This window comes from Littorina saxatilis, linkage group LG14 (genome assembly GCF_037325665.1).
Source record: "Littorina saxatilis isolate snail1 linkage group LG14, US_GU_Lsax_2.0, whole genome shotgun sequence".
Lineage (NCBI taxonomy): Eukaryota > Metazoa > Mollusca > Gastropoda > Littorinimorpha > Littorinidae > Littorina > Littorina saxatilis.
Window position 1 is genome coordinate 27,351,444 of NC_090258.1, and position 18,356 is coordinate 27,369,799.

The following is an 18,356-nucleotide window of genomic DNA, read 5'->3' on the forward strand; positions in this document are numbered from 1 at the left end:
CCTGTAGTTTACTCTGAATCGCTCTACACACACACACACACACACACACACACACACACCACAACGGCCCTCGTCTCGATTCCCCCCTCAACGTTAAAACATTTAGTCAAAACTTGACTAAATGTAAAAAGGAATGCTTGCTCACTGTGACAGAGACAGCAATTAAACACCATGGCTGTCAGTTGATTGCCATGTAAGGCTTATGATTAACTACTGCAAAAAGAACTACATGCAGTGGTTTCTTTGCTTATAGAGAAAAACCTTATATCTAGAACCAGACTGACATTATACAGAAGATATATATACATGTGCAGACTGAGGCTACCAGAAGATTCAAACAGACAGTTGTATGATTATATGAAGAACACAGCTACTGATATACAACGGCAACTGAGTAGTCCACAGTTATAAATGCATGCAGTATCACCAGCCTTTTAGGTGCATGGTTTTACTTCAACTGTAACCTGTTCGCTGCCAGTAAATATCTATATACAAAGCATCACCTGTACAGCATAACTAACCCCCCTGTTAAGATCAGGCATGAAAACTGAAATTTGTTTTTTTCAAGGGTGCAATCTGGGGCTATCTGAGCCTTAAAATTGGATTCAAACATGGCCCCAAAACTATTTTACCATAACTATGACTAGGGAAAAAAAAGGAAAAATACGGAAAATAAAAAAAAATACGGTTTATTTTTTTCAAAAATACGGTTTATTTTTTTCAAAAATACGGAAAATACGGAGAATTTTCATGCCTGTAAGATCTTCAACAATCTGAGAAAATCTAGTCTTAAAAAGTAGGAAGTATTGAAATGGGGGTACATAATTTACAACGGCATTGTACGGAAAATTTGTGAAAAGTGGTTTTTTAAAGGCACAGTGCGGCTCACAGCCTTCGTTTTGCGTTTTTAAAGGCACAGTGCAGCTCACAGCCTTCGTTTTGCGTTTTTAAAGGCACAGTGCAGCTCACAGCCTTCGTTTTGCGTTTTTAAAGGCACAGTGCGGCTCACAGCCTTCGTTTTGCGTTTTTAAAGGCACAGTGCAGCTCACAGCCTTCGTTTTGCGTTTTTGTTGCAGCTGAGTGCATTTACAGTTCAACAATCCTCTTATGGTAGTAAAACAAACCCAAAACTACCCAACGACGACATCTGTGAAGCTCGACAGTTTCTTGTTCACGCGAGTGCATAAATTAACCTAGTTATTACGTGGTGTTTGGTCTGAGTTCGATTCAAATGAGTGATTCCGGCCTGTATTTTGTTTTACACCAACTCATGATGATGTCTGACATAGTTTGCTAGTGACGTGTCTTTTTGTGCATGATGTGGTGATCTACCTGATCCAAAAATAGGTCAAGACCAGCCGGGACAGAGTCCGAAATTAATTCGTAAAAACATCGCAGTTCTTGACTCTTTGGGTGTAAGTCAATGAAACTTGGTAGTTCTTCTAACGGATAGCTGCCTGAGGTATGACTAAAAGCCCCAGGGGCTCCGTGCACCTGGATTTGACAAGTTCAGTACCTTTAAAGGGATGAAGTCTTAATTCAAGGGGGGGGGGGGGGGGGGGGGGGTTCCACCGTATTTACCTGAATTGACATTTTACAATGTTGCTTGATGTATAAATGAATACACACACACACACACTGTTTGTTTGTTCTTCTTCTATGAAGCTTATTGAACGGTTTGTTGCCTGTTGACATCCTACAGGCAGCAAATTTGTTAGGGTTAATAAGGGATAAAATGCAATATTCCCTCCCCCCCCCCCCCCAAATTTTTTTTTTTTTAAAGTCCTTTATATACCATTATCAGAAGTACTTAGATGCAAATGCATGCAGTAACAGGTAGCTGAATTTCAGATTTAGGGGTAAAACGCAATACATGTATCTTCAAAAGCAGAATTCCTCTTGATTTTTAAAGTTTGTATGGTAGCTTAGCAGCAATCTTTGGTATACTCAGCTAGGCCAGAAAAAGTCATGGCAGACTCAAAAGGATTTCTGTTCACTAATAATATGCATTATGTGTTTTTAACCAAAGTATGACATTTTACACAGATGGAGACAGCCATTATATTCTGTGAGATTGTGTTGGTAGTGGGGTGTAACAGCTAGGGACCTGGTCTATGGGTGTAATAACTGCTGTCGAGATCTGTGTCAAATGTCATATTTTGGTCACAAATACAAATAACATTTATGTTCGATCCATTAGATTTCTTCTATTACCAAATAAAGAAAGAAAGAAAGATTTCTTCTTTTATTTTTCACAGTTGAACATGCACTGGTTTGTAGTCTCGGCCAGTGTGTTTTGAGTTGTAGTCCGCCTGTAACGTCACATGACTCGGAGAAGGGAAATCCCGCGTTCAGTCTATACAATGGCTGTTCATTTGGATGTGAAAGTCTTTATTCCGATCCATTGATATTGCGCCAACAATTTTTCAAATTGATATCTCTAAGTTCGAATCCTGGCTCTAACAGCAATTTTACTGGCCAGTCTCTGTTACTCCTACCATCCGACAGAGTTTAAAATACAGTGTTTTCATCACGTCAGGAAGAAATCCGTCACTCAAAATATTAACTGGTTGTGGTTTTCATTTCCTTCATTATGTCATTTTTACTCCCGAAAATAAACCAGAAATTGCCAGAAAATGCTTGTTATCTGATCAACGAAGGGAAGTAAGCGGTCTAAATGCATACGACATGTGTGATAGAGTATGTGAGAGTTATTCGGAACCTGTCTCTTGGCACCCGATGCTTGTTATCGTCGCTTGGCGAGGAAGGGTTGAGGCTTGCCAGAGTAGGTGACCCCGAATTGACCTTGAAGGTCAGGCTTTTGACCTTGAGGCATAACGAAGGTGAAGGACTGCACCAGAGTACAGAAGAGAAGGAAGGTCTCCATGCGAGCCAAAACTTCTCCCAGACACGCCCTGGGTCCTGCAAGACATCAAGTCAGTGTTAGTATATTGTATTTGTCTGAGAAAAACTCATATTTAGGCGGCTAGTCAAAAACTGCAAAAGAGGGGAAGTTTATGTGCGTTCAATTTTTTTTAAATAAAAGGAATCCAAACTAAAATCGATCAATACATGAATACATATTAATTCCCCCCACGGGTTAGGAGGAAGAACTTACCCGATGCTCCCCAGCATGTCGTAAGAGGCGACTAACGGATTCTGTTTCTCCTTTTACCTTTGTTAAGTGTTTCTTGTATAGATTATAGTCAATTTTTGTAAAGATTTTAGTCAAGCAGTATGTCAGAAATGTTAAGTCCTTTGTACTGGAAACGTGCACTCTCCCAGTAAGGTCATATATTGTACTACGTTGCAAGCCCCTGGAGCAAATTTTTGATTAGTGCTTTTGTGAACAAGAAACAATTGACAAGTGGCTCTATCCCATCTTCCCCCTTTCCCCGTCGCGATATAACCCTTCGTGGTTGAAAACGACGTTAAACACCAAATAAAGAAAAGAAAGAAAGTATACATATTAATTTTTATTTTTGACCAAAATATGACATTTTTCACAGATGGAGACAGTCAGATAGTTCCTCGCCAGTGGTTGAGGTGAACGCCGACTGTTGAGATCTGTGTAAATTAAAGTATTTCAGGCTCCTACCAATAGAAAAGTGCACATTTGCACACTTTTTCCAACAGAAAAGGGCTCATTTTCAGGCTCTTATATACAGAAAAGGAACATTTTCACATCTTACCAATAGAAAAGGGCATAAAGTTTTTCTTCGGGGGACAAAAGTTTCCGTCTTTGTCCAGAAATCTCTCCGGCTTAAAGATATCCGGTTCCGGCCAGTTGACAGGGTCGAGGTGAATTTCTCTGATGTTGCCAATGACGATGGTTTCCGCGGGAACGGTGTACTGTCTGATCTTGCCTTCCTTGACCGCTACGTGGGGGACGGCCACTGGTGCTGAAGAATGGAGAGACAAAAATTAATGTGGATCTGAGGAACAAAGGGAAGTAAGCGCTCGAAATGCACACAGTTAGTGAGGATTATGCGGAACCATCCTCCTGGCACTTATAATTATTGTCAATTTCGTGGTACATGTACTTGTTTTCCTCAAAGTCTGCGGTTTATAAATCAAGGTCACTTTGAGTGTGTGTGTGTGTGTGTGTGTGTGTGTGTGTGTGTGTGTGTGTGCGTGCGTGCATGTGTACAAGAGGGGAGAGAGAGAGAGGTGGCGAACACAGGGATGGCAGTTTTCAGAAGTTGAAGGCAAAACTTGATGTCATCTTTTCCCCCACCGTAACAAAGTGTGGCTCAGTTCTGCTCAAATAATGGCAAAGTTTTCAGCAATTGGAAGAGGAAGTTACAGCATTTTGCTGTCTGTCGACGCCATACACCATTACTGAGTGTGATGAAGTCTTATTATTAAAATCCTGGTACAGTCAAACCTGTCTGTTATGAGCCCCTGCGGGTTAGGGGGTGTCCCATATTGGTTGGGACGAGAAAGAATTTACCCGATGCTTCCCAGCATGTCATAAGAGGCGACTAACGGATTCTGTTTCTCCTTTTACCCTTGTTAAGTGTTTCTTGTATAGAATATAGTCAATGTTTGTAAAGATTTTAGTCAAGCAGTATGTAAGAAATGTTAAGTCCTTTGTACTGGAAACTTGCATTCTCCCAGTAAGGTCATATATTGTACTACGTTGCAAGCCCCTGGAGCAAATTTTTGATTAGTGCTTTTGTGAACAAGAAACAATTGACAAGTGGCTCTATCCCATCACCCCCCTTCCCTCCGTCGCGATATAACCTTGAACGGTTGAAAACGACGTTAAACACCAAATGAAGAAAGAATGTCTATTATGACCACCAAAGGGACCAACCAAAAGTGATCAGGACAGGTGGTCGCAATGGAAAGATTAATTATATGGAGAGAAAAAATGTCTTGTGGATCAAGGATCAGATCAGTCTTACCAATGTTGACAACGCGAAATATTTCGGTGATGACAGCCTCAATGTATGGCAGGTTTTTGCGATCATCCATTGTAGCTGACCGACCTTGACCCACCACCTGCAAGGACACAAAAAGAAGTACAGTGGAACCCCCCTTTTAAGACCCCCCCCCCCCACACACACACACACACACACACACCACCACCACCATCAATGTAAGACTTCCTCTCTGTGAACCACTTGTCTTTTCAGATATATATAACCGAGTGCCGTTACACTACGATCACCACGGGAGGCGAAGTGCAATCAAACAGGATTGAAAATGTTAGGGCTAATTTCTTAGCCCTATGAAAACTGTTATGCAAACCCGAAGGTTTCCATGAAGTCTGCACAGACTGACCGAGTTCTGGCTGGCCGAATCCTTGAGCATAAGTATAAATCCAATTACAGCATAATTATATTGCTTTCAGGAAAGAAAAACACATTGTTTTGATATTTGGTATGACTTCTTGTCCTTTGGAAATTCCCTCAAGCGACAAAATCGCGCTACCAATTTTTTTTCTTCCTGTCTGCGTGTCTCCGTGGTTTTTTTTTTAAAGCTCTGAGCCTTTGGCGAGAAATTCAAGTTTTACGCCCTCACGGCAAAGCCATTAGGGGCATGTTCCCGGGTTTTAACCCGACTTTAGATGAGATACACAGGTGTATGCGTGTTTAGGTGGTATCAGCCATCTGCACTTATAGCAGAATGACCGAGGTCTTTTACGTGCCACTGTGGTGACACGGGGGTGGGAGATGGATACCGTCTCAGGGTCTGCACATACAGTTGACCTGTGTCCGTCCCAGGCCCGGATTTGAGCCGTTGGCGTTGGCTGTGAGCTTGGGATCTTGATCGTGGGCGTACGCGAATACAGGGTGTTTGACGCTGAGGAGAGTCTGCCTCTGGGAAACACCGAACGTGGGGATCGAACCCACGCCGATGGCGACAACTGGTTTCAAGCTAGCTCCACTAATGATTGAGCTATTTCCCCGCCAAGAATTCAGTGCAATTAACCACCTTTGTGTCCGGATGCCGCTTTTGACTACACACTCCCGACGATGCGGGTTTGTCTGAACCCATACATTTGAAAGAGGGTTTTTACCGTTTATTCCTCTAACGACGATGCGGGTTTGTCTGGACCCATACATTTGAAAGAGGGTTTTTACCGTTTATTTCTCTAACGACGGGGTGGGTTCAGGGAAACCCACAGCGCTACTTCAGTGGGTGCATCGAGTTTCTCCCTTCACCGACCTCTTGCAGGGGAGGGAGAGGAAGAGGGGGAGGGAGAGACTGAGAGAGACTGAGAGACTAAGAAAGAGAGAGAGAGAGAGAGACTAAGAAAGAGAGAGAGAGAGAGAGACTAAGAAAGAGAGAGAGAGAGACTAAGAAAGAGAGAGAGAGAGAGACTAAGAAAGAGAGAGAGAGACTAAGAAAGAGAGAGAGACTAAGAAAGAGAGAGAGAGAGACTAAGAAAGAGAGAGACTAAGAAAGAGAGAGACTAAGAAAGAGAGAGAGAGACAAAGAAAGAGAGAGAGACTAAGAAAGAGAGAGAGAGAGACTAAGAAAGAGAGAGAGAGACTAAGAAAGATAGAGAGAGAGAGACAAATAAAGAGAGAGAGAGAGACTAAGAAAGAGAGAGAGAGACTAAGAAAGAGAGAGAGAGACTAAGAAAGAGAGAGAGAGAGACTAAGAAAGAGAGAGAGAGAGACTAAGAAAGAGAGAGAGAGAGACTAAGAAAGAGAGAGAGAGAGACTAAGAAAGAGAGAGAGAGAGACTAAGAAAGAGAGAGAGACTAAGAAAGAGAGAGAGAGAGACTATGAAAGAGAGAGAGACTAAGAAAGAGAGAGAGAGACTAAGAAAGAGAGAGACTAAGAGAGAGAGAGAGACTAAGAGAGAGAGAGAGACTAAGAAAGAGAGAGAGAGAGACTAAGAAAGATAGAGAGAGAGAGACAAATAAAGAGAGAGAGAGAGACTAAGAAAGAGAGAGAGAGACTAAGAAAGAGAGAGAGAGAGACTAAGAAAGAGAGAGAGAGAGACTAAGAAAGAGAGAGAGAGAGACTAAGAAAGAGAGAGAGAGAGACTAAGAAAGAGAGAGAGAGAGAGACTAAGAAAGAGAGAGAGAGAGACTAAGAAAGAGAGAGAGAGAGAGACTAAGAAAGAGAGAGAGACTAAGAAAGAGAGAGAGAGAGACTAAGAAAGAGAGAGAGACTAAGAAAGAGAGAGAGAGACTAAGAAAGAGAGAGAGACTAAGAAAGAGAGAGAGAGAGAGAGACTAAGAAAGAGAGAGAGAGAGACTAAGAAAGAGAGAGAGAGACTAAGAAAGAGAGAGAGAGACTAAGAAAGAGAGAGAGAGACTAAGAAAGAGAGAGAGAGAGAGACTAAGAAAGAGAGAGAGAGAGACTAAGAAAGAGAGAATGAGAGAGACTAAGAAAGAGAGAGAGAGAGACTAAGAAAGAGAGAGAGAGAGACAAAGAAAGAGAGAGAGACTAAGACAGAGAGAGAGAGAGACTAAGAAAGAGAGAGAGAGACTAAGAAAGAGAGAGAGAGAGACTAAGAAAGAGAGAGAGACTAAAAAAGAGAGAGAGACTAAGAGAGAGAGAGAGAGACTAAGAAAGAGAGAGAGACTAAGAAAGAGAGAGAGAGAGACTAAGAAAGAGAGAGAGAGACTAAGAAAGAGAGAGAGAGACTAAGAAAGAGAGAGAGAGAGACTAAGAAAGAGAGAGAGAGAGAGACTAAGAAAGCGAGAGAGAGAGACTAAGAAAGAGAGAGAGAGAGACTAAGAAAGAGAGAGAGAGACTAAGAAAGAGAGAGAGAGACTAAGAAAGAGAGAGAGAGACTAAGAAAGAGAGAGAGAGAGACTAAGAAAGAGAGAGAGAGAGACTAAGAAAGAGAGAGAGAGACTAAGAAAGAGCTAGAGAGAGAGAGAGAGACTAAGAAAGAGAGAGAGAGACTAAGAAAGAGAGAGAGAGAGACTAAGAAAGAGAGAGAGAGAGAGACTAAGAAAGAGAGAGAGAGAGAGACTAAGAAAGAGAGAGAGAGAGACTAAGAAAGAGAGAGAGAGAGACTAAGAAAGAGAGAGAGAGAGAGACTAAGAAAGAGAGACAGAGAGAGAGACTAAGAGAGAGAGACAGAGAGAGAGACAGAGACAGACAGTCAGATAGACAGACAGTCAGATAGACGGATAGACAGATAGACGGATAGACAGATAGACAGACAGACAAACAGACAGAGCAACTGACAACAGACAGACAGACAGAGAGATACGGACAGACAGACAGAGAGACATACAGTCTCTTGGAGACAAACAGGCAGACAGACACTGTTCCGCCGCTTTGGTAATTATGGGTGTAGCAGAACCCGCGCCGTCGGCAGAGGGATAGTTACAATCACTACTACTCTTTAAAAGTATGGGTTTGTGTGAACCCGCGCCATCGGACTAGTTTATGTAAATTATCATAATCAATTAATTTTAATGTTTTGTCATGTACACATTACAAATTTGCAGACAGAGAGCAAATTAGGTGTGTGAGAGATACTTAAAATTTCAAAACGATACCTTTAATGGTTCCAGAGTTACAATGATTTTAGTGTGTCTCTGGGTACAGGTGAACCCAGGAAGCACGGCAAAGGTTAAAGAAATTTCGACATCAAGCACAATTTAGATGAACAAATTAAATTAACAATGTGTTCAAGCTGAAATACACCCATAGTCTGGGAGGATTCTGTCTAACTCACCGTGTCTATTACACACACACACACACACACACACACACACACACACACACACACACACACCAACACACAAACATACATACACACACACGCACGCACACACACATTATCAATGTCTTGCTGGCACCGTGTCTGCACACACACATACACGCACACACACACACACACACACACACACACACACACACACACACCTTATCAATGTCTTGCTGGCACCGTGTCTGCACTTCAGGATAGGCAGCGAAGTAGAGAAGGATCCAGCTCAGCGTGGTGGCCGTGGTCTCTGTACCCGCGGCAAACAGGTCGATGATCACACGCCGCATGTTAGAAGCTGAAACAATATATATATAATGTAGAACAGAATAAAACATTCAAAAACGATTTGTATGTTATGGACGTTTGATTTTTGACAAAACAATCATTTTAATTATTATTTTAATGTATCATACATACGTGACTCGAGAGAGACCACTTATGAGATAACAATATCGTTCAAACCACATGTGTGTATATCATGTAAATGAGGTCGTGTCGAACTAGTTTGACAGGGACCTGCTTTTCCACTGCTTATGATGCCAAAGTCACCGAGACAAACGTCATTATGGAAATACTTTTGCGCCTGCTGTTTTACCCCTGGAAGAGTTTTCAGAACTAACACGTCAGTCTACATTTTTTATAGTGACGTTTTCTTTGCTTTGACGTGAAAGATTGCACGAGGTTTGGAAGCGATCCGCAACGGTTCCAAAAGAAGCGTCTTCCGTTTAGACGCCTGACTGCGGGACGTTTTGAGTAAAATACACGTAAGTACAGTATGTAGGTACAACATAATTACATGGCTTGCTGTGTCGTACCAAATTTACACTCGTTGCTTTTTCATATATTGATAAACTCGCTTTCGCTCGCAGTTCAATATCTAAAAAAACAACTCGTGTAAATCTGGTACGACACAGCAAGCCATGTAGTATATTCTCTATGTATTATACAAAATAATAAATTATTCATTTGTAATTTGGATTTGCTCTGATTGCCGATAATTATGTTTACAGTTTTCTTTTTCACTGTCTTTTAGAGAGATTGCGACAGAAGAGAATCTGAGTCACACACACACACACACACACACACACACACACACACACACACACACACACACACACACACACACACACAGAGGAGGGCCCCAAAGGGTTTAAAATCGTGATCGTGATTGGCGTTTTTTGACCTTTCTGTGACCGTGATTGCCGAAATTTCCATTTCTGTGATCGTGATGGGACTTTGCCCCGTGATCCGTGATGACAAAAAAATCAAGTCTCGTGATCGTGATCGTCATTTGTTTTCGTGATCGTGATGGGCATTATTGCAAAGCATTTTATTTTCAACGTACATTTTTTACAGCTGTATCACTCTATGATCCTCTATTCGTCAAGGTATTTGTGATCGTGAAAACAAAAATCAAGGTAACTGTGATCGTGAAAGCTAAAATTTCCCTTCCCGTGATCGTGATGATACCCCCCCCTTTGGGGCCCTCACACAGCAGAATGGTTTGGGCCCTGACCACCTAGAGACCCCTTGTTTGTTTATCTCACCATCATAGAGATGAGCATCGTCACTGTCAGAGCGTGTCTTGATGTAGAAGTCGACAAAGTCTCGGATCTCGCTTGGGTCATAGGTCTCCTCATGTTCCTTCAGCACCGTGCCCAGAAAGTTGTCAATGGTGACGAATGAGTCTACGACGTCATGAATGATCTGTGACGTCATTTTCAGGATTAGTTAGTACCGCACATGAATTTATGCGCACACACACACACACACACTTGTGGCCATAGCTCTGCCTCGCTGAAAACGCTATCTACACAAGATGACTTTTCCTATTTGTGTAAATAGCTCTGCTCTGGTGACAACTCTATTTACACAAGTACCTGTGCCTTTGGAAAGGCTATTCACACAGGTGCTTGTGCAGATAGCCTGAACGCGGGGAATTAAGGCTATTTACACAAAGAGAAAAAGTCATATCTTGTGTAAATAGCATTGTTTCCTGTGGCCACAAGTACGTTGTGTACATAGCTCGTCCTCACACACACACCCCACCCCCCGACCATATTGTTTACTTTTTATAGGAGGTCTTTTAACCAGAGTTGAAGTTTTATTTTTATCAAAGAACCATCTTCACGTTTACTGTGACAGACCTAGATATAATTTCAAACACAGAGACCACAATGTAAACTGGGGAAGGAAAACAATTGGATCTGTGCCAAGAGCAGCTCAATGAAATAGACATGAAAAACCAACAAGCAACCCTGCAACTGTCGTTGAGTACTAATGGCCGGTGTCACGATTTCATCTTTCGCCTGTGTACATATTTCCCCCTCGACATATACTCAAGACTGAAATGTTGTTTCCTGGTAAAATTAAGAAGTGAAATTATTTATGGACGAAAAGCATGTCAGTTTCTTGCATGTGAAGAAAATTGGTGGTAAAATTTAATAGATTTCACCCTCAAAATTGAATTCTTCGAAAACGTGTATTGAGTGGTTACGTCCCTTGAGTAAGAAGGAAAACATTTTAGGATGAATCAAATTTCGAAGTTAAATATAACAAATTGGTTGGACAAATTTGGCCCCATGAATGTAAGGTACACAAGGTCGCTCATAAGTACTATTGAAGGGTGTTTTTTTGTTCAGTGTAGAGTTTATACTAGATCAACGAGGCCGAGAAGCGAAATATCAACATGGCGAAAGATGAAAACGTCACATCGGTACGCAGTACCTTTTTGCCTGCAGGTGCAAAGCGAGTGATGGGCAGAAAGTTGACAGGTGCGAACACCAAGGGCTGGGAGACAGCCAGGTTGACCAGCTTGGTCAGTTCTATGAACGTCTTGTCGTCGTAGTCAAACCTGAACAACAACAAAAACAGTAGGCTACAGTTGAAACCCCCCTATTAAGATCTCCCCTTATTACTATCAAGATACACTCATATTAATGAGAGACGAGAGGTGATAATTGCGTGTGATCGTGTTTTCAAAGTCATGATCGATCTTCGCTTTCGAGGTTAGACTTGGATCTTCATCGTGCGCATGTGTGCACGCGGGGATGTTCGAAAACCATCTCACCTGTCCCCAAGTATGATGCTACAGATGACGTTGCAGGCGAACTTGGACAGCAGGGGTTTGAACAACACCGGTTGACCTTCACCTTTCTCCAACACCTCTACCACGGCGAGGGCCTCATCGAGCACACGCTGTTCCAAGGACTTCTTGCCCACCCCGAAATCCCTCATCGTCATCAAGGTGACGCGTCGCAGTTCTTTCCATATTGCCCCTTCGCTCAGTATGACGCCTGAAAATAAAATACTGACGTTTTAATGCTGTCTTTGTACGACTTTTAACGCTAAATCTAAACAACAAGATGACTCTACCGGCACGGTTGGCCTAGTGGTAAGGCGTCCGCCCCGTGATCGGGAGGTCGTGGGTTCGAACCCCGGCCGGGTCATACCTAAAACTTTAAAATTGGCAATCTAGTGGCTGCTCCGCCTGGCGTCTGGCATTATGAGGTTAGTGCTAGGACTGGTTGGTCCGGTGTCAGAATAATGTGACTGGGTGAGACATGAAGCCTGTGCTGCGACTTCTGTCTTGTGTGTGGCGCACGTTATATGTCAAAGCAGCACCGCCCTGATATGGCTCTTCGTGGTCGGCTGGGCGTTGAGCAAACAAACAAAACTCTAAATCTAAACAACAAGATGACTGTGGGGGAGATAAACCAAGTTGAGAAACAAAAGAAATCGGTACTCACCAACACAGGGACAGCACAGACAAAAACAAAGTCAATTTTTCCCCTATGGATCGAGGCTTCTTCGGGAAAACAAATACACATGAAAACAAGACTTGTTAACTTACTTACTTAATTGCTGCCCGTTATGCCGGTTGGCATGTAGGGAAGCAACGAAGGACCTTCACTTACGATTTTAAGCCTGGTATTAATTGGGCGAAGTCGACTTCGCGAGATCTACTCTGTTCTTGAAGCTAGCTGCACAAAGCTTTGGAACTGAATGAAAGGGTGAAAGTTGGCTTCGCTGAGATCGCTGCACTGACTCAAAAATACTTCGCAAAGTCAACTTCGGCGGGCTGAATTAAGGACAGCCTTATAAGCATGGCCGTATGAAATTAAGTTCCCATCTGGAATTCCGGTTTTTTTAAAATGGTTTTCAGGTTAGTTTTCGAATTTTCAAAAGAAAAATCAGGCTCCAAATTGTGTACGTAGTGCCTAAATGGCGTGTGTAAAACCGTCATACACGCAAAAGCCCCAATCGCGCCCTTAATCAGGCTCCAAATTGTGTACGTAGTGCCTAAATGGCGTGTGTAAAACCGTCATACACGCAAAAGCCCCAATCGCGCCCATAATCAGGCTCCAAATTGTGTACGTAGTGCCTAAATGGCGTGTGTAAAACCGTCATACACGCAAAAGCCCCAATCGCGCCCTTAATCAGGCTCCAAATTGTGTACGTAGTGCCTAAATGGCGTGTGTAAAACCGTCATACACGCAAAAGCCCCAATCGCGCCCTTAATCAGGCTCCAAATTGTGTACGTAGTGCCTAAATGGCGTGTGTAAAACCGTCATACACGCAAAAGCCCCAATCGCGCCCTTAATCAGGCTCCAAATTGTGTACGTAGTGCCTAAATGGCGTGTGTAAAACCGTCATACACGCAAAAGCCCCAATCGCGCCCTTAATCAGGCTCCAAATTGTGTACGTAGTGCCTAAATGGCGTGTGTAAAACCGTCATACACGCAAAAGCCCCAATCGCGCCCTTAATCAGGCTCCAAATTGTGTACGTAGTGCCTAAATGGCGTGTGTAAAACCGTCATACACGCAAAAGCCCCAATCGCGCCCTTAATCAGGCTCCAACTTGTGTACGTAGTGCCTAAATGGCGTGTGTAAAACCGTCATACACGCAAAAGCCCCAATCGCGCCCTTAATCAGGCTCCAAATTGTGTACGTAGTGCCTAAATGGCGTGTGTAAAACCGTCATACACGCAAAAGCCCCAATCGCGCCCTTAATCAGGCTCCAAATTGTGTACGTAGTGCCTAAATGGCGTGTGTAAAACCGTCATACACGCAAAAGCCCCAATCGCGCCCTTAATCAGGCTCCAAATTGTGTACGTAGTGCCTAAATGGCGTGTGTAAAACCGTCATACACGCAAAAGCCCCAATTGCGCCCTTAATCAGGCTCCAAATTGTGTACGTAGTGCCTAAATGGCGTGTGTAAAACCGTCATACACGCAAAAGCCCCAATCGCGCCCTTAATCAGGCTCCAAATTGTGTACGTAGTGCCTAAATGGCGTGTGTAAAACCGTCATACACGCAAAAGCCCCAATCGCGCCCTTAATCAGGCTCCAAATTGTGTACGTAGTGCCTAAATGGCGTGTGTAAAACCGTCATACACGCAAAAGCCCCAATCGCGCCCTTAATCAGGCTCCAAATTGTGTACGTAGTGCCTAAATGGCGTGTGTAAAACCGTCATACACGCAAAAGCCCCAATCGCGCCCTTAATCAGGCTCCAACTTGTGTACGTAGTGCCTAAATGGCGTGTGTAAAACCGTCATACACGCAAAAGCCCCAATCGCGCCTTTAAGTGTACGTGGAAGTTGCAGACCAGGAACGCAGAAGAAGAAGAATGTTCAGCATTTTGAGAGTTTTACCCGTAACATATCGGATTATCCCCGGTTAATACTGCTCCATACCTGTTCCAGTTTTCTTCTTTATCTGGTTGATGATGTACAAATTTGAGGGACGACCGGAGAAGATGTCGCCATTCTTCACAAACGTCTCTTGCAGTATCTGCGCAAAGCAAACAGTGACGTCAGCATGATATGTAATTAATTTATAATGCAGCAATGACGTCAGCATGATAACTAGCAGTGACGTAAGCACAACATGTAAGACAGGGATGACGTCAGCATGTATAGTCCGTATTACAGCGTGTTACTACCTAATCAAAGAGATGTGATGTCGATTAAAAATAAACAAAGCCGTCTGTTTTTGGCCCTCTCTTTCAAAGTGAAATCTCTGACGTCAACAGCCAAGTTCGAAAAGACGTCATTAAGTGACGTCACGTAAAAAATATTATTTACTTCTTCTGTAGGCTTATGTCTCCAGAGGAGTTGACAAAGAATGTCGAGAACGAGGTTTGTTTTGGTGACTTCCACATATCAGCACTAACAAAATATTCGTAAAGGCGCCGCCAGGGTGTGCAGGTAATGGTATCGTATATCATTAACCGGCAAATGTCTTTGTGTGGGATTAGAGATTTTTCTCTTCGGGGGAGGTAGCTAGCAGACTGTTGAATCCGAGTGAAATTTTGAAATCTTGCTGCTCTGACCAAGTAGAAATAGGCTTGACCTGAAGGCCTTCTTTTATTGACCCAGAAACTGACTTCGTGAAGTGAACCGGTGTAATACAAAACATTTACTCCACGAACAATTTACTCCGGAGTAAAACAATTCGTAGCGAAATGTTTACTCCAAGTACACCTGTCGTACAAGAAAACTGAGAACTCTTCAATGAACGAAAAAATTACTCCTTCCCCGAAATTTTTACTCGTGGGAGTAATTTGATCGTACTACACCGGCTTCGCGAGGTCGACTACAGAGGAACCCCCGTTTAAAGACACCCTCCCCCCCCCCCCAATTTAAGACTCCCTCCTGTTTAAGACCTTGTTTTCTCAGACTTTCTGTTTATAACCTCTGTAAAATTACCCCCATTTTAAGACTACCTCCTTTTTAAGACCTGCTTTTCTCAGATTTTTGGAGGTCTTACAAGGGGGCTTCCACTATATGTCCAAAAACGGTCAGGCCCAAGAAACAAAGGGACGTAATATAGGTCAGCTAAACAGAAAGGGCACTGTTATTACCTACCTTGTAGTCACTGATGAAGACCAAGTTTTTGCTGCCCAGTCTGATGGCGAAGACATCCCCGTACTGTTGACGCCATTTTTTCAGAAGCTCCAGTTGATTGGACCCAGCTGCGCGCAGTTGAAGCAAGTTCCCTATCTACAACACACACACACACACGCACACACACACACACACAAATGCAGGTTTTATCGTTTGGTGGTTGGTTTTATCCCCGAGTACGCAGTAGGAGGGTCCAGCAGACTTTAATTATGTGTCTGTCTGTGTGTGTATCTGTGTGTGTGTGTGTCTGTCTGTCTCGACTTAACAGCTTATTGCTGGGAAACTACTGGGCGCAGTTCGTTCAAAAGTTGATACACTAACTTGATAATAGGTCCGATTGATCGTATTAAAACTTCATAATGTTACCTGGGACCTAAATGCGAAATAAATCACAAAAACGACTCTTAACGGCGGGCGCAATTCGCGGTGGGATAGAACTGCGGTTCGGCTCATAGAACCGCCGAACACGTCACACAGTGACGAGAAAAGCATGCGTATCGCATGCGAGACGATTTGCAAGCCAGCCAGCGGGTGGGGATTTGGTCTCGTTGAGACTGAAAGAGAGACAGAGAGCACGAGAGAGAGCGACAGGGACACACAGTGATTCAAGGCGCACAATTCTAGTAAAGTTGTCGTAGCACGTCCGCCTATGGCCAAAGTGATCCGGGTTCGATTCCCGGCATGGTCGGTCTATGTTTTTTGTGTTTTTTGGGTTAAATTCTTGTTTACTATTGTTTATTGTGAACGTTTAAATGTTTTATTTTACTCTAATAATTTTTTTAATTGTGTAACAAAAAATTTTTTTTTTTAAATCCACGTGCACAAGACAAAAACTTTCATACTGGGGGAGCGAGCCAGTCTGAAGAGTACTCGGGTCCAGCGCCAGTGTTTTTACATTTAGTCAAGTTTTGACTAAATGTTTTAACGTTGAGGGGGGAATCGAGACGAGGGTCGTGGTGTATGTGCGTGTGTGTGTCTGTGTGTCTGTGTGTGTGTGTGTGTGTGTGTGTGTGTGTGTGTGTGTGTGTGTGTGTGTGTGTGTGTGTGTAGAGCGATTCAGACTAAACTACTGGACCGATCTTTATGAAATTTGACATGAGAGTTCCTGGGTATGAAATCCCCGAACGTTTTTTTCATTTTTTTGATAAATGTCTTTGATGACGTCATATCCGGCTTTTCGTGAAAGTTGAGGCGGCACTGTCACGCCCTCATTTTTCAACCAAATTGGTTGAAATTTTGGTCAAGTAATCTTCGACGAAGCCCGGACTTCGGTATTGCATTTCAGCGTGGTGGCTTAAAAATTAATTAATGACTTTGGTCATTAAAAATCTGAAAATTGTAAAAAAAAAATACAAATTTATAAAACGATCCAAATTTACGTTCATCTTATTCTCCATCATTTTCTGATTCCAAAAACATATAAATATGTTATATTTGGATTAAAAACAAGCTCTGAAAATTAAATATATAAAAATTGTTATCAAAATTAAATTGTCGAAATCAATTTAAAAACACTTTCATCTTATTCCTTGTCGGTTCCTGATTCCAAAAACATATAGATATGATATGTTTGGATTAAAAACACGCTCAGAAAGTTAAAACAAAGAGAGGTAGAGAAAAGCGTGCTATCCTTCTTAGCGCAACTACTACCCCGCTCTTCTTGTCAATTTCACTGCCTTTGCCATGAGCGGTGGACTGACGATGCTACGAGTATACGGTCTTGCTGAAAAATGGCATTGCGTTCAGTTTCATTCTGTGAGTTCGACAGCTACTTGACTAAATGTTGTATTTTCGCCTTACGCGACTTGTTTATCTCACGCTTGACATGATATGTTTGTTGTCGGGAAAACAGCGAGAAATATTTATTACAGCAAGCGATACCAAGTATAATACCAAGCAAATCTCCCTCTCTCTCACTTTCATCTCCCCCTCTCCTCCCACCGCATACACACACACACACACACACACACACACACACACACACACACACTCACTCACACACACTATTTCTGCCCTCTCCCCGTCTCTCTCTCTCTCTCTCTCTCTCTCTCTCTCTCTCACTCTCTCTCTCTCTCTCTCTCTCTGTCTTTCTCTCTCTTGCACACACGCGCACACACACACACACACACACACACACACACACACACACACACACACACACACACACACACTCACCAAAGGCAAGCCCATAGGTCCTGGGGGCATGTTTTTGGGCGAGGTCAGCCAGTAGTAGCCGATAAGGAACACCAGAAGAAACACAAAGACACTTGTGGTGTCCAGTGCCCCCAGTATAGTGTCCAGCATTTTGAATTCCGGTCCTGTAGTAATACAGTGTGCAATAAACTACCCCCGAAAATTATTGCATTCATTGTTGTACCCCAACTAAATCATGACATTAATTCCCATGTCTATGCCATTCAACTTTGCAAAAGAAATTATTATACTCATTTCCGTACCCCCACTAAAACATTCATTCCCGTGTCATTTCATTCAAACTGTACATGCCATCTAAGGCACTCAGCTTACGGTTTGCAATAAACTTCCCAAAAAAACCAAAAAAAACCAAAATTATTTTCGTACCTCAACTTAAAAATTAATTCCTGTGTCATTTCATTCAAACTGCCTATGCCATTTAAGGCACCCAACGTACAGTGTGCAATAAACTACCCCCAACAATTATTGCACCCATTTTCGTACCCCAACTAAAACGTTCATTCCCGTGTCATTTCATTCAAACTTTCAAGACAAGACAAG

The 18,356-nt window shown here is 42.7% G+C and overlaps 1 protein-coding gene across 1 annotated transcript in view; it reads right to left on the reverse strand.

The window, feature by feature from the left end:
• Positions 1-2,231: 2,231 nt before the first annotated feature.
• The window catches only part of LOC138947463 (cytochrome P450 2J4-like), an 18,222-nt gene continuing 2,097 nt past the window's right edge, over positions 2,232-18,356 (reverse strand). Inside the window, exons 2-11 of the mRNA XM_070318943.1 lie at positions 17,778-17,920; positions 15,564-15,698; positions 14,391-14,487; positions 11,765-11,990; positions 11,422-11,548; positions 10,242-10,401; positions 8,853-8,989; positions 4,911-5,007; positions 3,693-3,902; positions 2,232-2,922 (exon numbers count right to left, since the gene is read on the reverse strand). Of these exons, the coding sequence (XP_070175044.1) occupies positions 2,747-2,922; positions 3,693-3,902; positions 4,911-5,007; positions 8,853-8,989; positions 10,242-10,401; positions 11,422-11,548; positions 11,765-11,990; positions 14,391-14,487; positions 15,564-15,698; positions 17,778-17,906 (1,494 nt within the window). The 5' untranslated portion in view covers positions 17,907-17,920 and the 3' untranslated portion in view covers positions 2,232-2,746. The remainder of the gene's footprint in view (positions 2,923-3,692; positions 3,903-4,910; positions 5,008-8,852; positions 8,990-10,241; positions 10,402-11,421; positions 11,549-11,764; positions 11,991-14,390; positions 14,488-15,563; positions 15,699-17,777; positions 17,921-18,356) is intronic.